At 36.9% G+C, this 20,650-nt stretch overlaps 1 protein-coding gene across 1 annotated transcript; it reads left to right on the top strand.

The window, feature by feature from the left end:
* The first annotated feature begins 974 nt into the window (after positions 1-974).
* gan (gigaxonin) lies at positions 975-20,436 on the top strand. The gene is made up of 13 exons (XM_041796543.1): positions 975-1,056; positions 1,687-1,873; positions 2,071-2,185; positions 5,260-5,610; positions 6,440-6,508; positions 6,603-6,754; positions 7,578-7,699; positions 7,993-8,105; positions 9,422-9,571; positions 10,028-10,164; positions 13,404-13,538; positions 15,078-15,187; positions 15,277-20,436. The coding sequence occupies exons 2-13, from the start codon at positions 1,689-1,691 to the stop codon at positions 15,447-15,449; spliced, it is 1,812 nt and encodes a 603-aa protein (XP_041652477.1). The 5' UTR covers positions 975-1,056; positions 1,687-1,688; the 3' UTR covers positions 15,450-20,436.
* The last annotated feature ends 214 nt before the right edge of the window (positions 20,437-20,650 follow it).

The following is a 20,650-nucleotide window of genomic DNA, read 5'->3' as shown; positions in this document are numbered from 1 at the left end:
TGGAAAAAAATATTATTACTGTATCATTTTATTACCACTGTTCACCATGATTTAGATTATTACCATAGTCATCAAGAAACATTATTATTATTATTATTATTATTATTATTATTATTATTATTATTATTTTCACTGCTATTGTTATCATCATCTTCAATTAACTGTGGTTAACTAAAAACAAATATGTGGGTATTTAGATGAAAAAGTAATCAACTTGTTTTTTAAACACCTTTTAAATATCTTAGGGAGGATGAATTTCTTAGGGGATGGTGAGGTATTCTAATCTAAAATTTAGCCTCAACATAAACGTCTGCTAATAATAACAAGCAAGTGGTGAAGATAATATAACACAGTTTATTCACTGAAACTGAAATAAGAGAATAACAAATTTACTTTTTGGTGAAAGTTTTATTTTCCTAACACCGGAAATACAATACGGTTGATTGTCTTAGGCCGTCGTGGACTTTATGCTCGCATTTTGTTTTGTGGTTCCATTTTGTTTGGATTCTTATTTCTCGTCAATCTTTCACCATCGAGACACTGAAAATGAAAACGAATGTAAGTTTTTTTTTAGCTTAAAGAAAATATACACACATTTTGTATTGAAATGTTGGTTGTTATCTTTTGCAGTGGTATATATCGACAATTCTTTTAGGAGACAAGGTGGTACATAAAGTGTCCTTTAATTATTGGAACACCCTCTATATGCACACTTTCCGCCTAGCTGGAGAGGCGTTCAGGGGCCACGTGAATTTTAAGTATCAAACGAATAACAACAACAGACAGACGTTCCTAACCAAAATACCACACAACTTAAAAACCTCATTACCTGAAAAGTACAAGCTTTCAATACCTCTTTTGTGAATAAGTTCATGCATTGTTATTCTGAGCTTGATAGTTGTCAATACGGTTAAGTTTGATCATGGAAAGGTTTGTTTACGATAATATCGTTGACCCTGAATGCACATCTTCGCGTCCACTTACAACATTCTGGCATGGAATGATTCATGATGTTCTAAATACATAGAGGTACAGCCCGTGCTCTTATTAAAGGAAGTGAGTATTTTATTATCTATATGTAAGACATTTACTTGAATTAAGTTTAATATCTGAAATATAAATCATGACGTAAGCAGCTTTAACCATTGTAAACAAACACTGCAGAGCTGACTCCTCTTTGTAGCTTTATCTAACGGCATTGAATTAGCTAATCAAACTAGCCAATGACGAGTTAACAAATTCTCCCACTGCTGGACTGTAAATGATTTTGCTGGCGAAAGTTTGTCCTCGTTGTAAAAGGCACTGTCGCTGTCGACGGTTGAATTGCTAATAGCCTTTAGGCTGTAGCCTTTCATTTTTCTCCATGAGCCTCTCCAAACTTCATGTTGAAACTTGTCAGTTTGAGAAATTTAGCACAAATCTTTGACTATTTGTTCCCACGATATTCTGAAGACAGGTGGTAAACTCAGCAGGAGTTCATTAACATTTTAAGGTTTGGATATTGTAAACACAAGCCTACTTCTCTCTTTTTTGTTATTATAAATAACTTGCTGGAAAGGTGGGCAACTGGCGTATTGTTGAAAGCAAATCCAGTTCAGAAAATATTCTCTATCTGTATTTTTATTTATTTATTTATTTATTTTTGCTAGCTAAATTGCTTTTTGTATTTTCACTTGTCATATCTAGACATGCCTCTTTCTGGATCAAGTGATCCCAGTTCCAAGGTTTCTGATCCCCAGCACTCCCAGAAACTCCTTAGGGTCCTTCGAAGCTTCTGGCAAGAGCAAAGTTTCCACGATGCAGTTCTTGTGGTGGATGGAGAGGAGCTCCCTGTGCAGAAAAACATCCTGGCTGCTGCCAGTCCTTATGTCAGGTCAGAAAATCTGACACTGGCTATTTACCTTTGCTAAGATCTGATTCTGAATATATTGGTGTTTCTACTGTGAAGCAGCACAGACATGTCCAATTTTACAATGTTTGTTTTGACTGCAGAGTGTTAAAAATACTTCTCTGTTTCAAGTTTAATTTTTTAATGCTTTTTATATTTACTTGTGTTGATGGCTTTGTTAGGACCAAGCTGAACTACAATCCTCCAAAAGAAGATGGATCTACATACAGAATTGAGCTACAGGGGGTCTCAATGGCCATAATGAAACAGATCTTGGACTACATCTTCAGTGGTGAAGTGAGTATGAAGGTTTTGATGGAAAATTCACATATTTTTAAACCAGTCATATATTGTATATTTTCCTTGTTCCAGATGATGTAGATGTAGAGAACATTTTGAAGTTTCCTTAGCAGATTACTGTCACTGTCAGAGCACACATGCTCAATCAAAGTATGTCAACTAAAATTCTTTGTTTTTTTACTACGCTTGAGTGTCTGACATAAAAGAGGAGATTCCTTCAAAGACTGAGCTTTTTGTTATGCAAGAATCCAGAAACACTTGTTTAATCTGCTCTCTTAAAAACCACAAGATTCATTTACAAAAACGGGTATTTTCAGTCTTCAGAACATGGGAGTTTCAAGTCTATCTCTCTCTGATTGGTTAGTTTTACTTTCAAAGGTTAACTTTGGTCCAGTGAAAAACAAAACACAATAAACTAACTTAGTAGGAGAGTAGACAAGCAGCTGATGAGGTGTTTATAATTTATTGTTTCTGAAGAGAAATGTCTATCTCTAATGTGTCCTATCTGTTTTATTATTTCACCCCATAATAACAATCCGAACATGCACTTTAAGTGGAAGTACTTGGATGGTTTGCCTTCAAGTTTTATTACAGACATTAAGGTAGTAAAGGCATCTGCTGAGGCAGATTCAAAGTTTTTTTCTATCTAGTTAGACTCCATAAAACATGCAGAATGGCGTAAAGTTCAAAATATCAGAATTCCCTTTTATAGGGATAGTGAATTTTTGAAGTAGGGTCATATGAGGTACTTGTCTGGGTCATGAAAAACATGCGAACTTCTAAAGGCTTGCTAAGGTATGTTAACAACCATACATGAAGTCATTTATCTGTAAAACACATGAGGAGCAGTCAGATAGAGCTGCTGCATCAGTCTTACTTTAAATACATGGGATATGCTGCAATGGAATTGAAACTTTGAAGCACTAGAGGGGTGAAACACGCTACTGTTTGTATTAAAGGGGGAGAAGGAGGAAGTGTGAATACATATTGAAGTCAAGAGACAAACTGTTTCAAGTTAAACTAAAATATATTGGTCATATATTTGGGGCATAGTGGTTGTACTGTAATTCATTGTTCCATGACGATCTGTCAATCAAGATGTGAGCTGACACACAACATGGTCTTTAGAAATCTAAACTCTTGGTTCTTAAGTCTTGGGTCAGGACCCAAAGTGGGTCCAGAGGGTTGCAGGTGTGCCTGGAAAAAAATGTGTGGCAAAGACATCCATGATGTGCTTTTATTTTGAAGGGCATATCTCCATCTCTATGTTTCTGTTTGTTTTATGTTGACACACTGGTTGCGGGATCAATTTCTGGCCTACTCTCTCTCCCCATACTTCCTGTCTCTCTTCAGCTGTCCAATCCAAATAAAGGCCAAAAAAAGCCCCCCAAAATAATCTTTAAAAAGTCATTTGTTCCATCTGAAGTCCAAACTGCCTAATTTTCATGAAAAACATCTGATTATAATTGAAACATTTAAGACATTTGGGTCATGATTTGTCATATATGAGGTGGTGGGTCCTGACACAAGACCAGTAGAGAACCAGAAGACAGCAAAGTAAGCTGTTTTGAACACAGTTTTCTCAAACTTATGACTGTTCATTTTCAGTCAGGTTTTTGCAGATGCTCAATGACACATCAAACTTTGATATCACTTTTGATTTTTTTATATTTCAAGCCTAGTTTCCAGAGGCTTTAAACTTGAAAAGTGCTATTTAAAAATATCAGTTGAATTGTACACTATTTTGAGTGTTGTAAATGCTTCACTTTGATGTCAGACAGCCCTTTCCTGTTACCCTGTAGAAGGCTGTTTTTAACTGCACTATTGCCCTTTACTTCTCACATGGAGCGAGTTGTATCATGCCATGTGTCAGCAGTTTTGGTTAGGAATTACTGAAGCCAGTAGGAACTGAAAAAACGTCACAGTTTTTTAGATCTTCTCAACAGGTGGGTCTGGACCCAAGTGGGTCATGAAGCCATTTTCAGTGGGTCGCAGATGTGTGCCTGAAAAAATAGGTGGCCAAAAGTCTATGGTGTGCTTTTATTTGGAAGTAAATGTCCCCATCGCTTTGTTACGTCCCATTTCAAGTCAAAAGATGCTTCCATGCTATTAACAATAACTGGTTGTGATTGAGAAACGTGAGACAACTTCTCATTATGGAGGCGGTAGTGGATCCTAATGCAAAACCAGTTAAGAATTACTGCTTAAGATCATCACAGATTAAATAAAATATTACAATTTGTGATTTCCTTATTTTCTCAGACTCTTCAAACTAATACTGTCCTAGTCACTATATTTAACCCAGTCTCCACACACAACATACTGAGACAACTCCACCCATCTATTATTTCTGTGAAGAGGATAAAGCAAATCCTACACCAATAACCCTGCTAGACTCTTAATAAAGAACAGCACTGAACCAGCCACCAGGAACTGTAGTGCATAGCAAATAAATGAAGCAAGTCATTAAAAAAACAAGAGAAAACTTTCCCCAGTGTCTCTGTCAATTAGTCTCATCTGTAAAAGTTATTCCCACATGTTGTCTGATTTATAACATTATCATTTTTCATTGTTGTTTTCTTACCATTATATTTTCTTTTATCTTTTTCTTTCCCAATAATCCCTTTTTTTAATACTGGATCTGCCAAAAAGTGTTGTACACATAAGAATGACAGGAGCATTGTGTAGTTAAAAATAGAGAGTAAAGACAATCTGAAACTAAAATGAAGAGTTGAAACATTGCAAAACAGCCTCAACATCAGCTGCTGTTTCAATGAAGGAGTTTTTTTTGTAGTGGCTTAAGCTACTATGTCTTGAACCTCTTTCAGCTTCCTCTGCAGTGGTACAATACTCTGCAGCCAAATAAAAACTAGCTGGCACCTCAAAACAGTGATCTTGTTTGTAAAAAATCAAAACAAACTATCTTTAAAGTATTTGTGTTAAAATTCAAAATTGTGTTTTTATTAGTATTTTTAAAGCACTTGTAATTATTACATGCCTTTTCGACATACTGTAGATATTTATTTGGCATTAATTGCCCCACACACTCTCTTTGTCCCTCACACACACAGATCGCTCTAAGTGAAGAAACAATCCAGGACATGGTGCAGGCATCAGACCTGCTCCTGATGACAGATCTGAAGTCCCTCTGCTGCCAGTTCTTGGAGAGCTGCATCACAGCGGAGAACTGCATCGGCATTCGGCTCTTTTCCCTGCACTACTGCCTCTACCACGTCCACTATGTTGCCACCGAGTTCCTGCAGACACATTTTGGTGACGTGGCGCACACTGAGGAGTTCAGGGAGCTCCCCCCAGACCGGCTCTGCGAGGTGCTGTCCATGGAGAAGCTGAACATCGGCAATGAGAGACTCGTGCTGGAGGCGGTGGTGCGATGGCTGGCTCATGACCCCGAGGACCGCAGGGTGGGTGATGCTCTCTGTAGGTTCAATGATGAGAAAATACATTTTTTCAAAGGATATAGAAGCAACTGTTTTGCTGAACAGCAAATTCCGTGTTTGTGCATTTTACTACTACTGGACATTGTAGTGATTTAGAGCTTAGAGCACTTAAGTGTATTAAGGTGGTTAATATATTAAATTTCAAAAAGGTGAGGATAGAGAGATGTCAGAGTTAAGGCTGCTGCCCATGAAGGAGCCTCACCCAAGCAGTCCTGAGTACCACCAAGCACCTTGGTGGTACTCAGGAAGTGAGCTCCAGATTTTAACAGACTAGGACTTGAACCAACGTCCCTCCAGTTCTCAACCAAAGTCCTTACAGACTGAGCTCCTGTTATGGCTTTGGAATTACGGTTGAGAACAAAAGATGACCTTTGCAATGCAATGTAGTGAAACTTTGCAGTGTTGTGTTGTATGTACCCTTCATACTCCTCTTCATAATATTGTGTTCATCTCTGCTCTTCAGCTGATAATGTGACTCTCTTATATTACACTTAGAATTTATATGTAAAGGTTCATCACAGTGTCAGACCCCCAGAAGGCCCCCTCCCCTCCTGATAGAAGAAATTTCAGTGGCAGCGTGTCCGGTAATTTCCATGAGTGCAACTTGCAAAATAGGGGCGCTCTACAGTTTGTGAACTAGCAGCCTACCTTGCTGTTTTTAGTGGCTTTAAGTGACTTGGTAGGCTGTAAAACCAGGATCTATAGAGGTTTGTCAATATATAAACATAATTTTAATCTGCTTCAATCTGTGTTTGTTTTCAATAGAAAAGTCTTATGCAATCTTCATTTGCAGGTGCACATGAAGGAAGTGATGTCTGCTGTGTGGCTGCAGGGCCTGGACCTGAGCTACCTGAGAGAACAGGTAGAGAAAAACATTAACTTCATTATATAACTTACTACTAACTCTGTACATTTCAGTTTTTAACAGTATTGGATGTTGCATGGTATCCCATCAGGCCATGGGGGAGCCTCTGATGAGGGAGGTGGTCAGAGAGTACTGTCAGTCTGTGCTGAGTGCTGGACCGCTGCAGGGGGAGGCTCTGCTCGCTGCTTTCAAACCCAGAGGCTATTCAGAGTGTATTGTTATCGTCGGAGGAGAGGATCGCAAGTGAGTAACCATCATTTACTGATCATAAATACTGTACAGTGATAGGGCTTTATTGGTTAGTGTGATATCAGAAGGGCTGAAAATTTTAGGAAAATAATTTAAATATTTAAGTCCAATATTGCAATTGTGTTTTAATGTTGTAATTTTTTTCAGTTCTTTCCAGTAATTTAAAAAAAAAACAGACAATAAACCATTCTATATCACAACCAACAACAGTTTAGATAGACTAAACTAGGGGTAATTGATTAAGAAAAAAATGTAATATCAGTTATTTGAACTGATTTGAATGCTGTATTGAAGGAAACAATCATTTCTTGTCATTCTCATTTTGATCAAGAAAAGCAGGATTTTTTTGTAAAATGTTCTAAAAATGACACTTGTATGGCTGCGTGACGTGTAGAGAGTAACATTTCGGCTGTAAAAAGCGTATCAAACTGTTGTTTTGACATGCATGTCAGGTTAAAGAAATATTGAATCTTCTGTGATTTTAATATTGCAGCATGCCATATTGCAGTTTAATCTAAATTGTGATTAATTGCCCAGCCTTAATTACAATTATTTCTACTGTGTATCATTGGAGAGCTCTGATGTACAGACATGACCCAAACTAGAGTTTAAAGGAAACCAGATGTAGTGTGGATGTAAAAAGATGCCTTTACTGTGGCAGACATCTGGTTTTTTAGACATTAAGTATTGGTACTGTAATACAGATCAGAAAAATGTATGTAAAAAATAATATGATGAGGTAAAGAGGAAGTTAAACTACCTCTAAATGAGGTGAAACAATTTAAATTCTGTGTTGTTTGCTGTTTTTCATCTGCAGAAGTAGGAAGCCCACTGCTGCAGCGCGCTGCATGTGTCCGCTCTACGACACCAACAGACAGGCCTGGATCGAGCTGCAGCCAATGAGTGAAGCACGCTTCTGCCACGGAGTGGTTGCAACTGGTCAGTGCTGGCTTAAAGCCAAAAAAACTGCACTCAGCACAACAGAAGCGACATGTATCTATGACTTGTATTTGTTTTTCATAGAACATAAAGGGCAGTTCTGTAATTTATTAACTAAGGCGATGACTTTGAAGTATGAAGGTTTTGAAGTACGTTTATTATTAATGTATTGTTAGCCCTGGTTTGAAAATATGAGAATTTCTTCTCTATTGCTGTAGATACGTCCAAAACAGTAAAACAGCTTATCAAGGAATATGCAAGTCCTTAATGACATTTGGTGTCCTGTTTATTAGAGGGCTTTCTGTTTGTGATTGGTGGGACTAATGAACACAAAGCCGTCCTTGGCAGTGGAGAAAAATATGACCCTGATTCCAACACATGGAGCCCAATAAGCCCCATGCTACAGGTAAACATTCTCTCTCTGCTCTGCATTCAAGTGCTTTCTTTAGTTCAGTTTTTATAGAAAATAAACAAAAAAAGGTTTGATGTTTTATTTTTTTGCTTTTAGATTTTCTGTTATGACTTCAGTGTAAGAAAGATAAAAGCATTAGCTTTTTGTGTGAAGATTATTTCTGCAGCCATGTTGTAAAATGTTCACTAATTTTTCATGATTTTTTCTTTATGACCACCAGATGTCAGCAGCGCTATAATTCAGGTTCTTTGTCAACTCTAGTTGGTGTTCAGAAAGAATATGAAGATGTAGTTGCTTACATTTACTACAGAAAAGTCGGGTTTTAGATTAAAAATATTCTCTATAAATATTGTTTGGCACTCTACGGACTAGACTTGAAATGATGGAAGCTCATAAAAACATGAATCTGAAAAATAAAAATAAAAGACTATGTCCACATTCAAATTTCTTATTTTAACACACCAAAGCAGACTGAGTGACAGCTTGACCTTAGAAGAAAGAGCAAAAACCAACAGAGAAAAATAAGAAAACACAAGGGATATACTGTAATTGAATAAATGGCTTTAAAATAGACTCATTTTTGATTTACTCACTTATTTCCATGTGTTATTTTTATGTGGTTTGTCACACTTTTGCTGATATAATCTTTTTATTCCAAATACATCCAAGTTTCACAATTAGATTTTAGTGTATTATAGATAATGTAAATCTTCCTAAAAACACCAAATGTATATTGTTTAATGTAAATGGACACCTTAAATGCAAATCAAAACTCTGTTAGACATCAGTGCAGAGTAAAATGATTACAAAGTAAGTCAGATACTCTAAATTAACTCTCTTTAAATTATTTATGGCATGAAAGCAGTCAGAGTAATATTAACTGGATTTTTATGACTTGAAGGTTTAATGCAAGACTACCCAGGTTCTCCAGTTTGTCATTTAAAAACTTATTGATACTTGTAATAGAGGTAAAATCATGTTTAAATCTTTACAACACCTGATAATAGCATTTTAGCACAACTATCATGTGTGTTATTAAACCTGTTAAACATGGCTTTATCTATCATTATTCTGTCATTTTTAGTTATCACATCTTTTATTTATGTATGTCCAAGTTAATTTGTTGTTGTTTTGTCGGTACATCATATGTACATCATATTTTATACGTTTTATACGTTAGTTTAACTGTTTAATCCTCCTGTATGTGCTTAATGCCCCGTGGGTCGAAGAGGAACTATTTTTATTTTCTGTTTTTCCAGTACACGGGGCAAAAGATTGACAATAAAGTTTACTTTGACTTTGTCTTGCAGCCTCGCCATAGCTTCGGTGTGGTTGAGCTAGATGGTCTGATCTACGTCCTCGGAGGGGAGAATGAAGTAACAGAGCTAGTCACTGTAGAAGTGTATGACCCACACTTTAATTCCTGGAAGACGACCACAAGTATGACCATGGTCCGCAAGGTAAAAACACAAAAACAAATTTCTTAGCATAGTTATAAATCACCCATCTCTGCTTTTATCTTGAATATTATAAAAATACTGTATTATTTTCTGTTATTTAACTACATAAACAAAGCCTCTCCTTCTTATTTTGCTGTTGTCAGACACTTGTCTTTGATTGCACAGAATAAGGCTCAGTCACATTTCTAATTTTTACCCCTACCACAACCCTAGACCTTTTTTGGGGTGTTCCCTTACCCCTGTGGAAAGCATTTTTAGGGGAAGTGGTGAAATCTTCCCCTACGAAATGGAATGATCCTTAAAATACACCTAGAATTAAAACTAAATCCTCCATGTAGAAAAGGTATCAAATAGCCATTAAAACTCTTTTACATAAAATGGAAGATCTTTTGATCATTATTTCATTTAATCTGAGCATCCTGTGAACTGTAAAGTTGTGTCTTTCTCTTGCTTCAGGTTGGCTGCTACGCCTCCATGAACAAGAAGATCTATGCCATGGGTGGGGGCTCCTATGGGAAGCTGTTTGACTCTGTTGAATGCTTTGATCCCAAAACACAGCACTGGACCGGTCTCTGTCCTCTGAAAGAAAGAAGGTAAACAACATCTGATTGTGAAAGCTCAGCTTTGTTAAAAGACAGAGGAGCTATTATGTCATCATGATCACAATTTAATGACTTCCTTTTTCACTCCATTAAAAGTGTCTAAGTCATATGATATACACACTAGAGGTATAAGAAAAATTAGTAACTTTAACCAATAACATCAGTCTGATTTGTTTCCTAAACTGTAAGCAGTTTTCTGGGTTTTAGTTTCATTTTGACTTCCCTGACATGTCCCCACGGTCAGAGTGATGACAAATGTTGCTAAGGATGAAGTGTTTTAACTGAGAATGATGAGTCAAATATCCCACATTTATCAGTCATAGTTGAACCTGTGACCTTCAGAAGTGAAGAAACATTTAACAATCAGCCTTCAGTTTGTTCATATCTTCATTTTTGATTTACAGATCCCAGACAGCATTGAAAAATGGTTTTAGATTCTTCATAGGTGAAGATATATTGACTTTTCTCTTCTTCTGAATAAAAGCACTGCAGTTGAAACCAGACATTTACATACACTGTATAAAAGGACACATAACCTTTTTTTCTCACTGTCTGACATTAAATCAGACTAAACTTTTCCTGTTTTGGGTCATTTTGGATTATCAAAATTATTTCTATTTGCTAAATGCCAGAATATTTGGAGAATTTTTAAAGGTTTTTTTTTTTTTACAACTTTCTTCAAAGTCTGCAATTTGCATCTGTTATGCCTTTAAACAATTTGGGAAAGCCCAGATGATGATGTCATGGATTTGGAAGCTTCTGATAGGCTAATTGACAATATTTGAGTTAATTGGAGGAGCACCTGTGGATGTATTTTAAGTAGGGCTGAAGTAAGTAAGTAGGGATGAAAATGATCTAACTGCGATTTTTTTTTTGCCCCCGGTATTGCAATTGCTAAGTCACTTGTATTATGTTTTTTAGCAACAAACACAAGCAATAAATCATTCTATATTATAACCAACACAATATTAGATAAAACTGGAGCCAAATAATTTTGAAAAAAATCCAATTGTGATGATTGTGACTTGTATTGCAAATTGGATAGAAATTTGTGTATTGAAGGGAGTTATAATTTTTATGTCATTCTCGTATTTTGTAAGAAAAATGTACAAAAAGTTGAATTATTGTAGACTATTCTAAAAAGAATGCCTTTGGATGATTGCATGATATGTAAAGCATAACATCTCTGCTGCAAAAAAAAAGTTTTAAATGGGTATTTTGGCACAAATTTAGGTTAAAGTAATATTGCAACTTCTGCTATTTGAAAATTGCAGCAGGCCAAATTAAGATTTAATCTAGTTTTCGATTAATTGCCCAACCCTAACTTTAAGGCCCACCTCAAAAACACTGCATCTGTGTGTGACATCATGGGAAAATCCGAATAAATCAGCCAAGATATCAAGAAGAGAATTGTGAACCTCCACAAGTCTGGTTCATCCTTGGCTACAATTTCCAGATGCCTGAAGGTGCCATGTTCCTCTTTTCTGAAAAATATACGCCAAAAAAACACCATGGGAATGTCCAGGCATTATACCGCTCAGAAAAGAGACGCGTTCTATGTCCCGGAGTGCTTTGGTGTGAAATGTGCATATCAAACCTAGAACGAAAGCTAAAGATCTTGTGAAGATTCTGTCTTAAATGAGTAAGGGAGTGCCATAATCCACAGCTAACAGAGTCCTGTACAGACATGGGCTGAAAGGCCGCTCAGCTAGGAAGAAGCCATTGCTCCAAAAGCAACATAAAAAGACAGATCACAGTTTGCAAATGCACACAGGGACGACAACTTTAATTTCTGGAGACATCCTGTGGTCTGATATAACTAAAATTGAACTGTTTGGCCATAATGACCATCTTTACATTTGGAGGAAAAAAGGCGGATGCTTGCAAGCCTGAGAACACCATCTCAACTGAGAAGTACAGGGGCGGCAGCATCATGTTGTAGGGGTGTTTTGCTGCAGGAGGGACGGGTGCAATTCACAAAATAGATGTCATCATGAGGAAATAACATTATGTAGAAATATTGAAGCAACATCTCAGGACATCAGCCAGGAAGTTAAAGCTTGGGCGCAAATGAGTCTTCAGAATGGACAATGACCCGAAACATACTGCCAAATTAGTGGCTTAAGGACAACAAAGTCAGTGTTTTGGAGTGGCCATCACAAAGCCCTGACCTCAATCCTATAGGAAATTTGTGGGCTGAGCTGAAGAGGCTTGTGCAATCAAAGCGGCCTACAAACCTGACTCAGTTACACCAGTTCTGTCAGGAGGAATGGGCTAAAATTTCAGCAAACTGTTGTGAGAAGCTTTGAGAAGGATACCTAAAACGTTTGACCCAAGTCATACAGTTTAAAGGCAATGCTACCAAATACTGAGGAGATATATGTAAACTTCTTACTTTGAAGAAAGTTATTAAAAAAAATTCTCACTCTCATTGTTCTGGGATTTAGCAAATAGAAATAATTTTGGTAATCCAAAATGACCCAAAACAGGAAAAGTTTAGTCTGATTTAATGTCAGACAGTGAGAAAAAAAGGTTATGTGTCCTTTTATACAGTATACAGTATGTAAACTTCTGGTTTCAACAGTTTGCATTATAAACACTTCTTCAGAATTTGGCCTCAGGATGTTGAGATCCAGACTGGAAGCCAAATCAGTATTTTCTGATGAGTACGTGACCCACTCTTCCTCTCAAGCACCACAGCTTCCTATAAAGTGAGCAAATGTACTGACTAACTCCTTGAGAGTTAAATGACAGATTGAACATTATTACAGCAACGAAAAAGGCATCGTTAGCAGCTTGCAAAGAATTCAAAATTGTTTTCCCTAAAACAGAAATTTCTCAGTTTCAGCAGCTCATATGTTTTATTTGTGCCATTTGGAAAGAAAAGACAGCCTTTTTTTTTTAGTTTGATATTTGTTTATACAGAGTAGAGGACAGATATTCATAGGTCAATATGGTTGCAGTGTGTTAACCACATGTAACCACACCATAAAAATATCCACTACTTTATCATCTACTTTACTTTTAGAAAAAAACATCATTTACTAAATGAATATGATGCTTTACTGGAGAAAACTAATAATGGCTATGACCAAAACATGATAGGGAAATATTTAAAGAGGCAGCAATTAAATTAAGGGAAGCTGCAAAAGACCAACTTCATTGTAGTCAGGGCTTCATCTAGTGATCACAAAGACTTCAGGCTAAATTCTGTATCCGTTTCTGGTCAGGTTTGGGTCAGTGGCATGCGGTGTGGGTCAGGAGCTGTACGTGTTTGGAGGAGTCAGAAGCCAAGAGAACGATAATCCTGAGCAAAGACAGATGATGACCTGCAAGTCTGAGTTCTACCATGACGAGATGAGGAGGTCAGTGCAAAAAGTCCGCCAAAGAAGGATTTTTAAAAATCATAATGTTTAAGTTTTTTAGGTTTGTGTTATCACTACTTCATTTGTATGCTACATAATCATAATTTGTATTTTCTGTGTTTTGACACTTAATTTGTTGTTATAGTTATGGAATGAAGGAAACGACATCTATCTGTAATTTTGGTCCTGCACACTTTTTAAAATCTTCACCTTAGAAACTGCAGTTTAGAAAACATCTCATATAAGGGACAATTAAACACAGGCGGAAAAAGTACCAGACTACTTTACTCAAGTTAAAGTACAGTTACTCTTGTTAAAATTTAGTGAAGTAGAAGTAAAAGTACTGGTCTATTGATCTACTCATTAAAAGTTAAAAGTAAACCAGTAAGTACTGAGCTACTTTTGGTACACATGGGGCTTTCACAGTGAAATATGACCTGTCCTTAATGTGCAATAACAACAAGAAAACATGGACCTCCAACTAGGTTATTTATAAGTTTTTTTCTAACCTAAAATACAATACATCAGCTGTTTTGGTTAGAAATGTGGAATCGTTCTCTCGCTATGTGCATGTACTGACTGATGTGTTGTGTTGTGAAAGCCAAACGACTGGTCGTCTTCATGCTTCTGGCAGAAAGCTTGGACCTCCTTGTTGTGGCTTTTAGTGAGGTTTGTTTGTTACTCGGTAAAAAACATAGTGATTTTGAAAATTACTCAAAAAAGTGCAAGTAAAAAAAACAAAAAAGCTACTACTTGAGTAAATGTAATGAGTTACTTTCCACCCCTGCAATTAAATCACTGTTTTTGAGCTCTATTTGTGTCCCATAATCTGCATTAGCACATCTGGTGCCACATGTTTCTTCCCATCATGAACCACAAAGTTCAAAGTTTTTATTTTGCATAAAGAAGAACACATTAAAGAGTCTTGAAATGTGAAAATCAAACGACTGTGAATGGATTGTATTGAGGAAAAAAAAAAGCTGATTGCCTTTTTCATTATCCAGCATTTTTAAGTGACCAGATTTTCTTGCATTTGGTGAAACTCAAGGACATCATAAACCAAAATTACCCACCAAAGAATAACATTTACTTCAAATGCCTGCATATACAGTTGTTTTTTATTTTCTTTAATTTTTATAGGATTATTTTAGGGGCATTTTGCCTTTATTTGGTAGGATAGCTGAAGAGAGACAGGAAATGCGAGGAGAGAGGAAGACCGGACCCAAAATTGCGCAGAGACCAGGAATTGATCCCTGAATAGTGTGTTGAGGTCTATAGCCTCTATATATAGGCTCAGAGCTAAACCAGAGCCAAATGCTGTTGTTTTAAATGTGAAAAAGGAGATGTCTAAGAAATCATGAAAGGGAATACCTTTACATTTTGGAAAATGCCCACCTGCACTCTGGGGTACAAATGGATTCAAATACTATTTTCAAATGTTAAGGCCACTGTGACCTTAGCTATGTCCTTTTCCCTTTTTTTACCTGATTTAATTTCTTGTTTATAATTCCCATTTTTGTTGTGATATGATCTTTGCAGGTGGATGTTCCTGGACGACCAGAACTTGTGTGTTCACACCAGCTCATCTTTTGTTTACGGTGCTGTGCCCATCGGGGCCAGCATCTATGTGGTGGGAGACTTGGACACTGGTGAGTGAAGAAAGAGAAGAAACTGACAAGTTTCCCTTCAGTTAAAGCAACTGAAGTATTTAAAAAATGTTACGTTGTTGCACACACAGGAACCAGCTTTGACTACATCCGTGAGTTTCGGCGCAGCACGGGGACGTGGCATCGCACTAAACCCATGTTAGTTTCTGATCTGTCCAAGACATCCTGCGCCACTCTGCGCATCGCCAACTGCCGCCTGTTTCGCCTTCAGCTGAGCCAGGGCATGTTCAGGATCAGAGTATGACTTCAACAACAACAGCCAGCATCCCGGTATCACTCTGTTCTCCTTCACCTTCGCACACTGAAGCGGTCTGCCAGCTGTAGGTCTGGGTTTTGGGACTTCATGAACACTAAAATATGGTAGCTGACTGGAAAACAGTTCATCCAAACATGTTTTTAATGTTTTAGGTCTGATGGGATTTTTTTTATTAACCTTTTTTATTTTAAGACATTTTTTGCCTTTAATATTAATGGATACTGCTGCTTTCTTATGTTTACAGGTGATGTTTTGCTCTCAGAGGGATTTAACACTTGATAACTTTAGAATTATATTACATGAGGGATCATGGTTATAACAGTTCAGAAGGACTACTGTGGTGCAATTTGCTATGGGGATGTACTCAATATTTTTGGTGGTGTATTGTTTATCTCTACAGCCAAATGTGGACGTTATTACCTTCAAGGTTAGGTTAGGGGTGAAAAATGTTTCTATAGAAGGCTTCTGTGGGAGGTGAGACTTTGGTGCAAGAGCAGGAGGATGTTTTGCAGCATTTACATGAAGATATTGTCTGTACAAGGCAATTACTATGCGTTCCTGTTTTACTGCTTCTATCCTTGGTATGGACCATAAAGCAATGCAACTACTAATTAAGGCAAAGGCCTCAACAAATTGCACAATGACAGTGATCTAAACAGGATCATTCCCCTCCACACTTTGAGATGACTGATAAAATCATGGTCACAGTCTCAGGCTGATTATAAAGTGAGGATTTTGAAATGTGTGCAAGTTTGCAGTGAATTTTAGTTCCAAATTAAAAATACAAAAAGATGTGCTGCTCAAAATTGTAAGCCTCTAGCTTCTAGCTTTATCAATCTGTGTCTATAACAAGCTAAGCTTTGGCCTAAAGTAAATCGGCTGATTTACTATAATCACTTTATGGATTTTGTGATGGTTCTGCAGAAAAAAAATATTTCCAGCAACTATCAAAATAGTAATTTATTTCCATTTACATAGTCTTTTTTAATCTGTGCAGACATAAAGAGGAAATTTTAACGCAAATCTTTAATTTCTTCCATTAGCTTGTTACCAAGGCCTTTGTGTTTCTTAAAACTGTGAGGAGCTTTATCTTTTTTTGAAACTGATGGGGATTAAAAAAGGTGAATCTAATGAGCAACAAAAACAAGCAAGACTTAGTACCAAAAAAAAAAGATTGTTTCTTAGTAGTTGCTTTTCTTACCTGAAACTTCCACAGGGAAGGTTTTAGATAAAGAGATTAATTGCGCATAGGAATGGGCAGTAATACAGTCATAACAAATCCCGGGGGGTTTATTTTGCAAAAATGCTTTGTTTTCGTTAGGTTTTAGTTTTGTCTGCAATGTGGGATTCCTGTCAGGGGCAAGACCCAAAAGGTCTCTGCACTTTTTACTTTACTTATTCAATTTTAATGTTTGTTTACAACTCAAGCCCTAAAATTACCATTGTTTGAAATTGTCTTCAGTCAAATCAAGTGATTATACCTTCTCCAGGCTTGGATATTTGTTTCGGTCAGTACGCTAGTGTAAAGAATAAAACTAAGGAGATTTTATCCCTAATTCTATTTCATTTTACTTCGTTTTGCAAGCACAACCGTTTACTTTGTTTTCATTTTATTTGTAAAGCTTAGTTTTTATTTATTATTTTCATTCAACTAAGATGATTTTTTAATTTTATTTGTACTTATTTAGTTAAAGTTAACTATAATAACCTTGGCACGCAGGTTTATAATTAATTCCAAAATAATATGTATGTGTTTCCACCAGCAGCGCCACTGCCTGTGTGTGAAGATGCTTTAAAAGTGAGGAAAGAAGTCCTGTAAACATCACCTTGTAAATGTTTAGTTTTTGCTCAAACCATTTCGATAAAGGATTAAATTAAGCGCCTGTAGAGGCGCCATGAATTCCGCTCTCTGTGCTTGTGCATGCACACCGACAAGTGCTTGTTTAATGTGATTTTTAAACTCCTAGTGGTAATTCTGTACACCCTTGTAAAATTGAGGTGACAGTATTAAAAAGTGAATTTCTGCCCATTCCTACATAATTGCACAATTCCAAAAATTATTTTATTTATTTAGTTTTTTACATTTTCATGGGCAAAGATTCTCTGTTAGTGACATATATTAATGTTAAAATACATCCTAAAAAAGTATTACTAAAGTGTGTACTGGACACACAAAGCAACCTGAAAAGTGTTGCCACTTTGTCTGCAGTAGTGCTTAGATGAGGTCCTAAACATCTGGCCCAGCTCTACCCGATCCATGTAAGTTCTCTCCCAGCCTGACCTGACCCATAACCTGTACTTTTAGGCCCGAGCCCAAGTAAAACCCTACTTTTTTAATATTTTGACTTTATTGTTAAACTTTAAACTACAATTTTCAGTTGTTTGAATGGTAGAAATGTGTTCAGAAGTGACCTTAATGAGCACAACAGGATATCATGTATTACATGAAGCGTTTTTTTTTTTTTTATGTTAATGATAAAAAGAGCAGCGTGGATGGATGGGCAGATGTGCAAACATCTGTATGTGCTGAATACACACAGCTTGTAAGAGAGCATATGCCTGTTAACAGACTCCAGACTGAAGTGTTGTTCACACACTTCATTTGTAAACTCAGCTGCATTACAACAGATGATCAGATGAAGTTTTCGTTTCTTTGCCCACTACCTTTGTGCATAATTGCATGCTGCCTTTCTCTTGCTAGTTACCCACTGCAGTGTATCATCATGTCTGCACTGAGTGGACTTGCTGTGCCACTTTTTAAGCTTTCCTCCCTTGTCCTGTTAAGACGAATACTTAAAGAGGAAGGTGATTTATAATTTAGTAAATAAATTGTAAGGAGTACAGTTTTTTTAATTGAAAATACTTAATTTTAGACACATGAGCAGTGGTTCTTAGGTTATAACAAGAAAAACAGACTTGATATCAACAATCTAGGATAAAATCTAGTCATAACAACCTACACTACAGTAGTAGTGTTCCCGACATGGGGTCCATGAACCCCTGGGGGTGTGAGATCTCGGGGGGGATGCAAGGTTGTCAAAGTTAGATAAGCAAATATGAACTCAAATCATGACAAAACACTCATTATATAGGTCATAAAAAGGTCTGTTGGTAAGAAAAACGTGTTTCTTAGAGTTTTAGCAATGAAACAATAAAACCTAATGTTGGTTTTGACAGAAGTGTATGACTTTTTTCCTCGTTTGGGTCCTGGGGAGCTCAACTTTTCAAAAGTTCAGGAACCACTGCACTACAGTATGATTAGACATCTTTGACACACTTCTTTCTTTGAATTCCCTTGAGCCCTGCCCTGCTAAGGCCCAAGGGGAGGGGCAGGGATCATGGTGGGCTGGGCCGGGTCGGTCTTGGGCTTGGGCAGAGAATCTAGCCTCTAGTCTCCAGGGGTTACCAAAATAGATACAAACCAAAAGTTCCTCACAGTAGTAACTAATCCAAGTATGCTGATGGTTTACAATATTAATCATTTAATTTGGAGGAATCATCAGCAGTTTTCTGTGGTTTCTCAAGCTCCCATTTGGCTGTGTTGATGTTTCACCACATTTTTGTCTTATTAGTCACTGTGGTCACTAACAGACAGAAACAGACAATGAGAGGAAGTTTAATGTCACGATTGTCACATGAAACTTCTGTTCTGCAGAAATGCTTGCTCTTTCTCTCTGTAAATACATAACACTTAGCTATGCAACAAAATAACCATGGAAATAGAAGAAAAGCAGAAACTGAAGTTGATCAAGATAAAGGTAGATATATCAGAGTCAATCACCAGTTTAGCCCTGAATGTATTAAATTAAGTGAATGTTTGCACGGTCGAGCACAAGCGCTTTGCTTGATAGTCACTTTTTGTCTTTGACGAGCTGTGTGGGCTCTGCCTGGTCAGAAATAGTCGTCTGTGTGAGTGCTGCTCTTGAGTTGCTGGATGTGTTGCTGCCTCTGTGACCTGTGACCTGGCTTTCCTGTCAGAACAGTTTTGGCATCCTGACCCTGTTTGTTCTGTGTGAGATACAGCTGCTGCTGTCCGTCCTCAGGCCAGAAACAGCACATACACAACGCACACGCTCAGTCTTACTATCATGTTATCAGGAAGGCAGTACATCAGAAACACTGGGGAGGATGAAACAGAGGCATGACCAATAAATGGACCATTCAAATAGTTCAAATCTTTCTTCTTCTAAGAGGAGAATAATCATGCTACACTTAAAGGTGCATGTTATAACTCTGTAATTCTGAATAAATGCTACATACTGTACATATAAATTGTTGTAAGAAAAATGTTGCAATAGCATCAGTGGGTTTCAGTGTAGTGTATCAGCTTTATAATGACTATTTAGGCAAGCCAACTTTGAAAATGTAAAGAAAATTTCATATCAAAAGCTTAACTAAGCAAAAAGCATGAAGCCACCTTAAACTGAAACTCTCTCACTGCTTGATTATACAATCAGATGCATGTCCAAAAATTAGAATATCATGAAAAAAAATCATTTCTTTCCTGTGATTTAATTCAAAAAGTATAATTCCATATATTCTAGTTACATCTCATACAAAGTGAGGTAATTCAAGACTTTTTGTTGTTGTATGAGATAAGAAATGTTGACCTTCTGGAAAATTCTGCTCATTTATGCTCTCAGAAATTGGTTGGAGCTTCTTCTGCACAAATCACTGCATCTGTGTGACCTAGCATGGAGACAAACAGCCTGTGGCACTGCTGAGGTGCTATCGAGCCCAGATTGCTGTGATAGCAGCCTTCAGCTCGTCTGCATTGTTTCTCGTCTTCCTCTTGTCATTTCCCTGAGACTCCCTATGGCAAGGGTGTCTTCTCTATCAGAGCAGGGCCTGAATTTACATCTAACCTGAGAGCTTAAGAGGGTCAGCATTTAACCATAAACTGTTGATCTCATTTTCAATAGTAATGAATTATGGGAACAAAACTTAGCACTGATTATAAAGATTCAAACAAGACAAAATCTCAAAATCTGAGATAAAAGGTGAAAATATGAAATTAAAAGTCTAAATCATGTTTTAAAAATGCAAATATGTGAGATAGAAAGTCAAAATCATGAGTTTTAAAGGTCAAAATATGAAATAATATTCAAAATCAAGTTTTAAAGGTCAGAATATTAGATAGAAAGTCAAATTATGAGTTTTAAAGACTTATATATGAGCCCGTGGTGAAA

This window comes from Cheilinus undulatus, linkage group 9, assembly GCF_018320785.1.
Source record: "Cheilinus undulatus linkage group 9, ASM1832078v1, whole genome shotgun sequence".
Taxonomy (NCBI): domain Eukaryota; kingdom Metazoa; phylum Chordata; class Actinopteri; order Labriformes; family Labridae; genus Cheilinus; species Cheilinus undulatus.
This window is presented reverse-complemented; position numbering and strand designations above follow the sequence as displayed.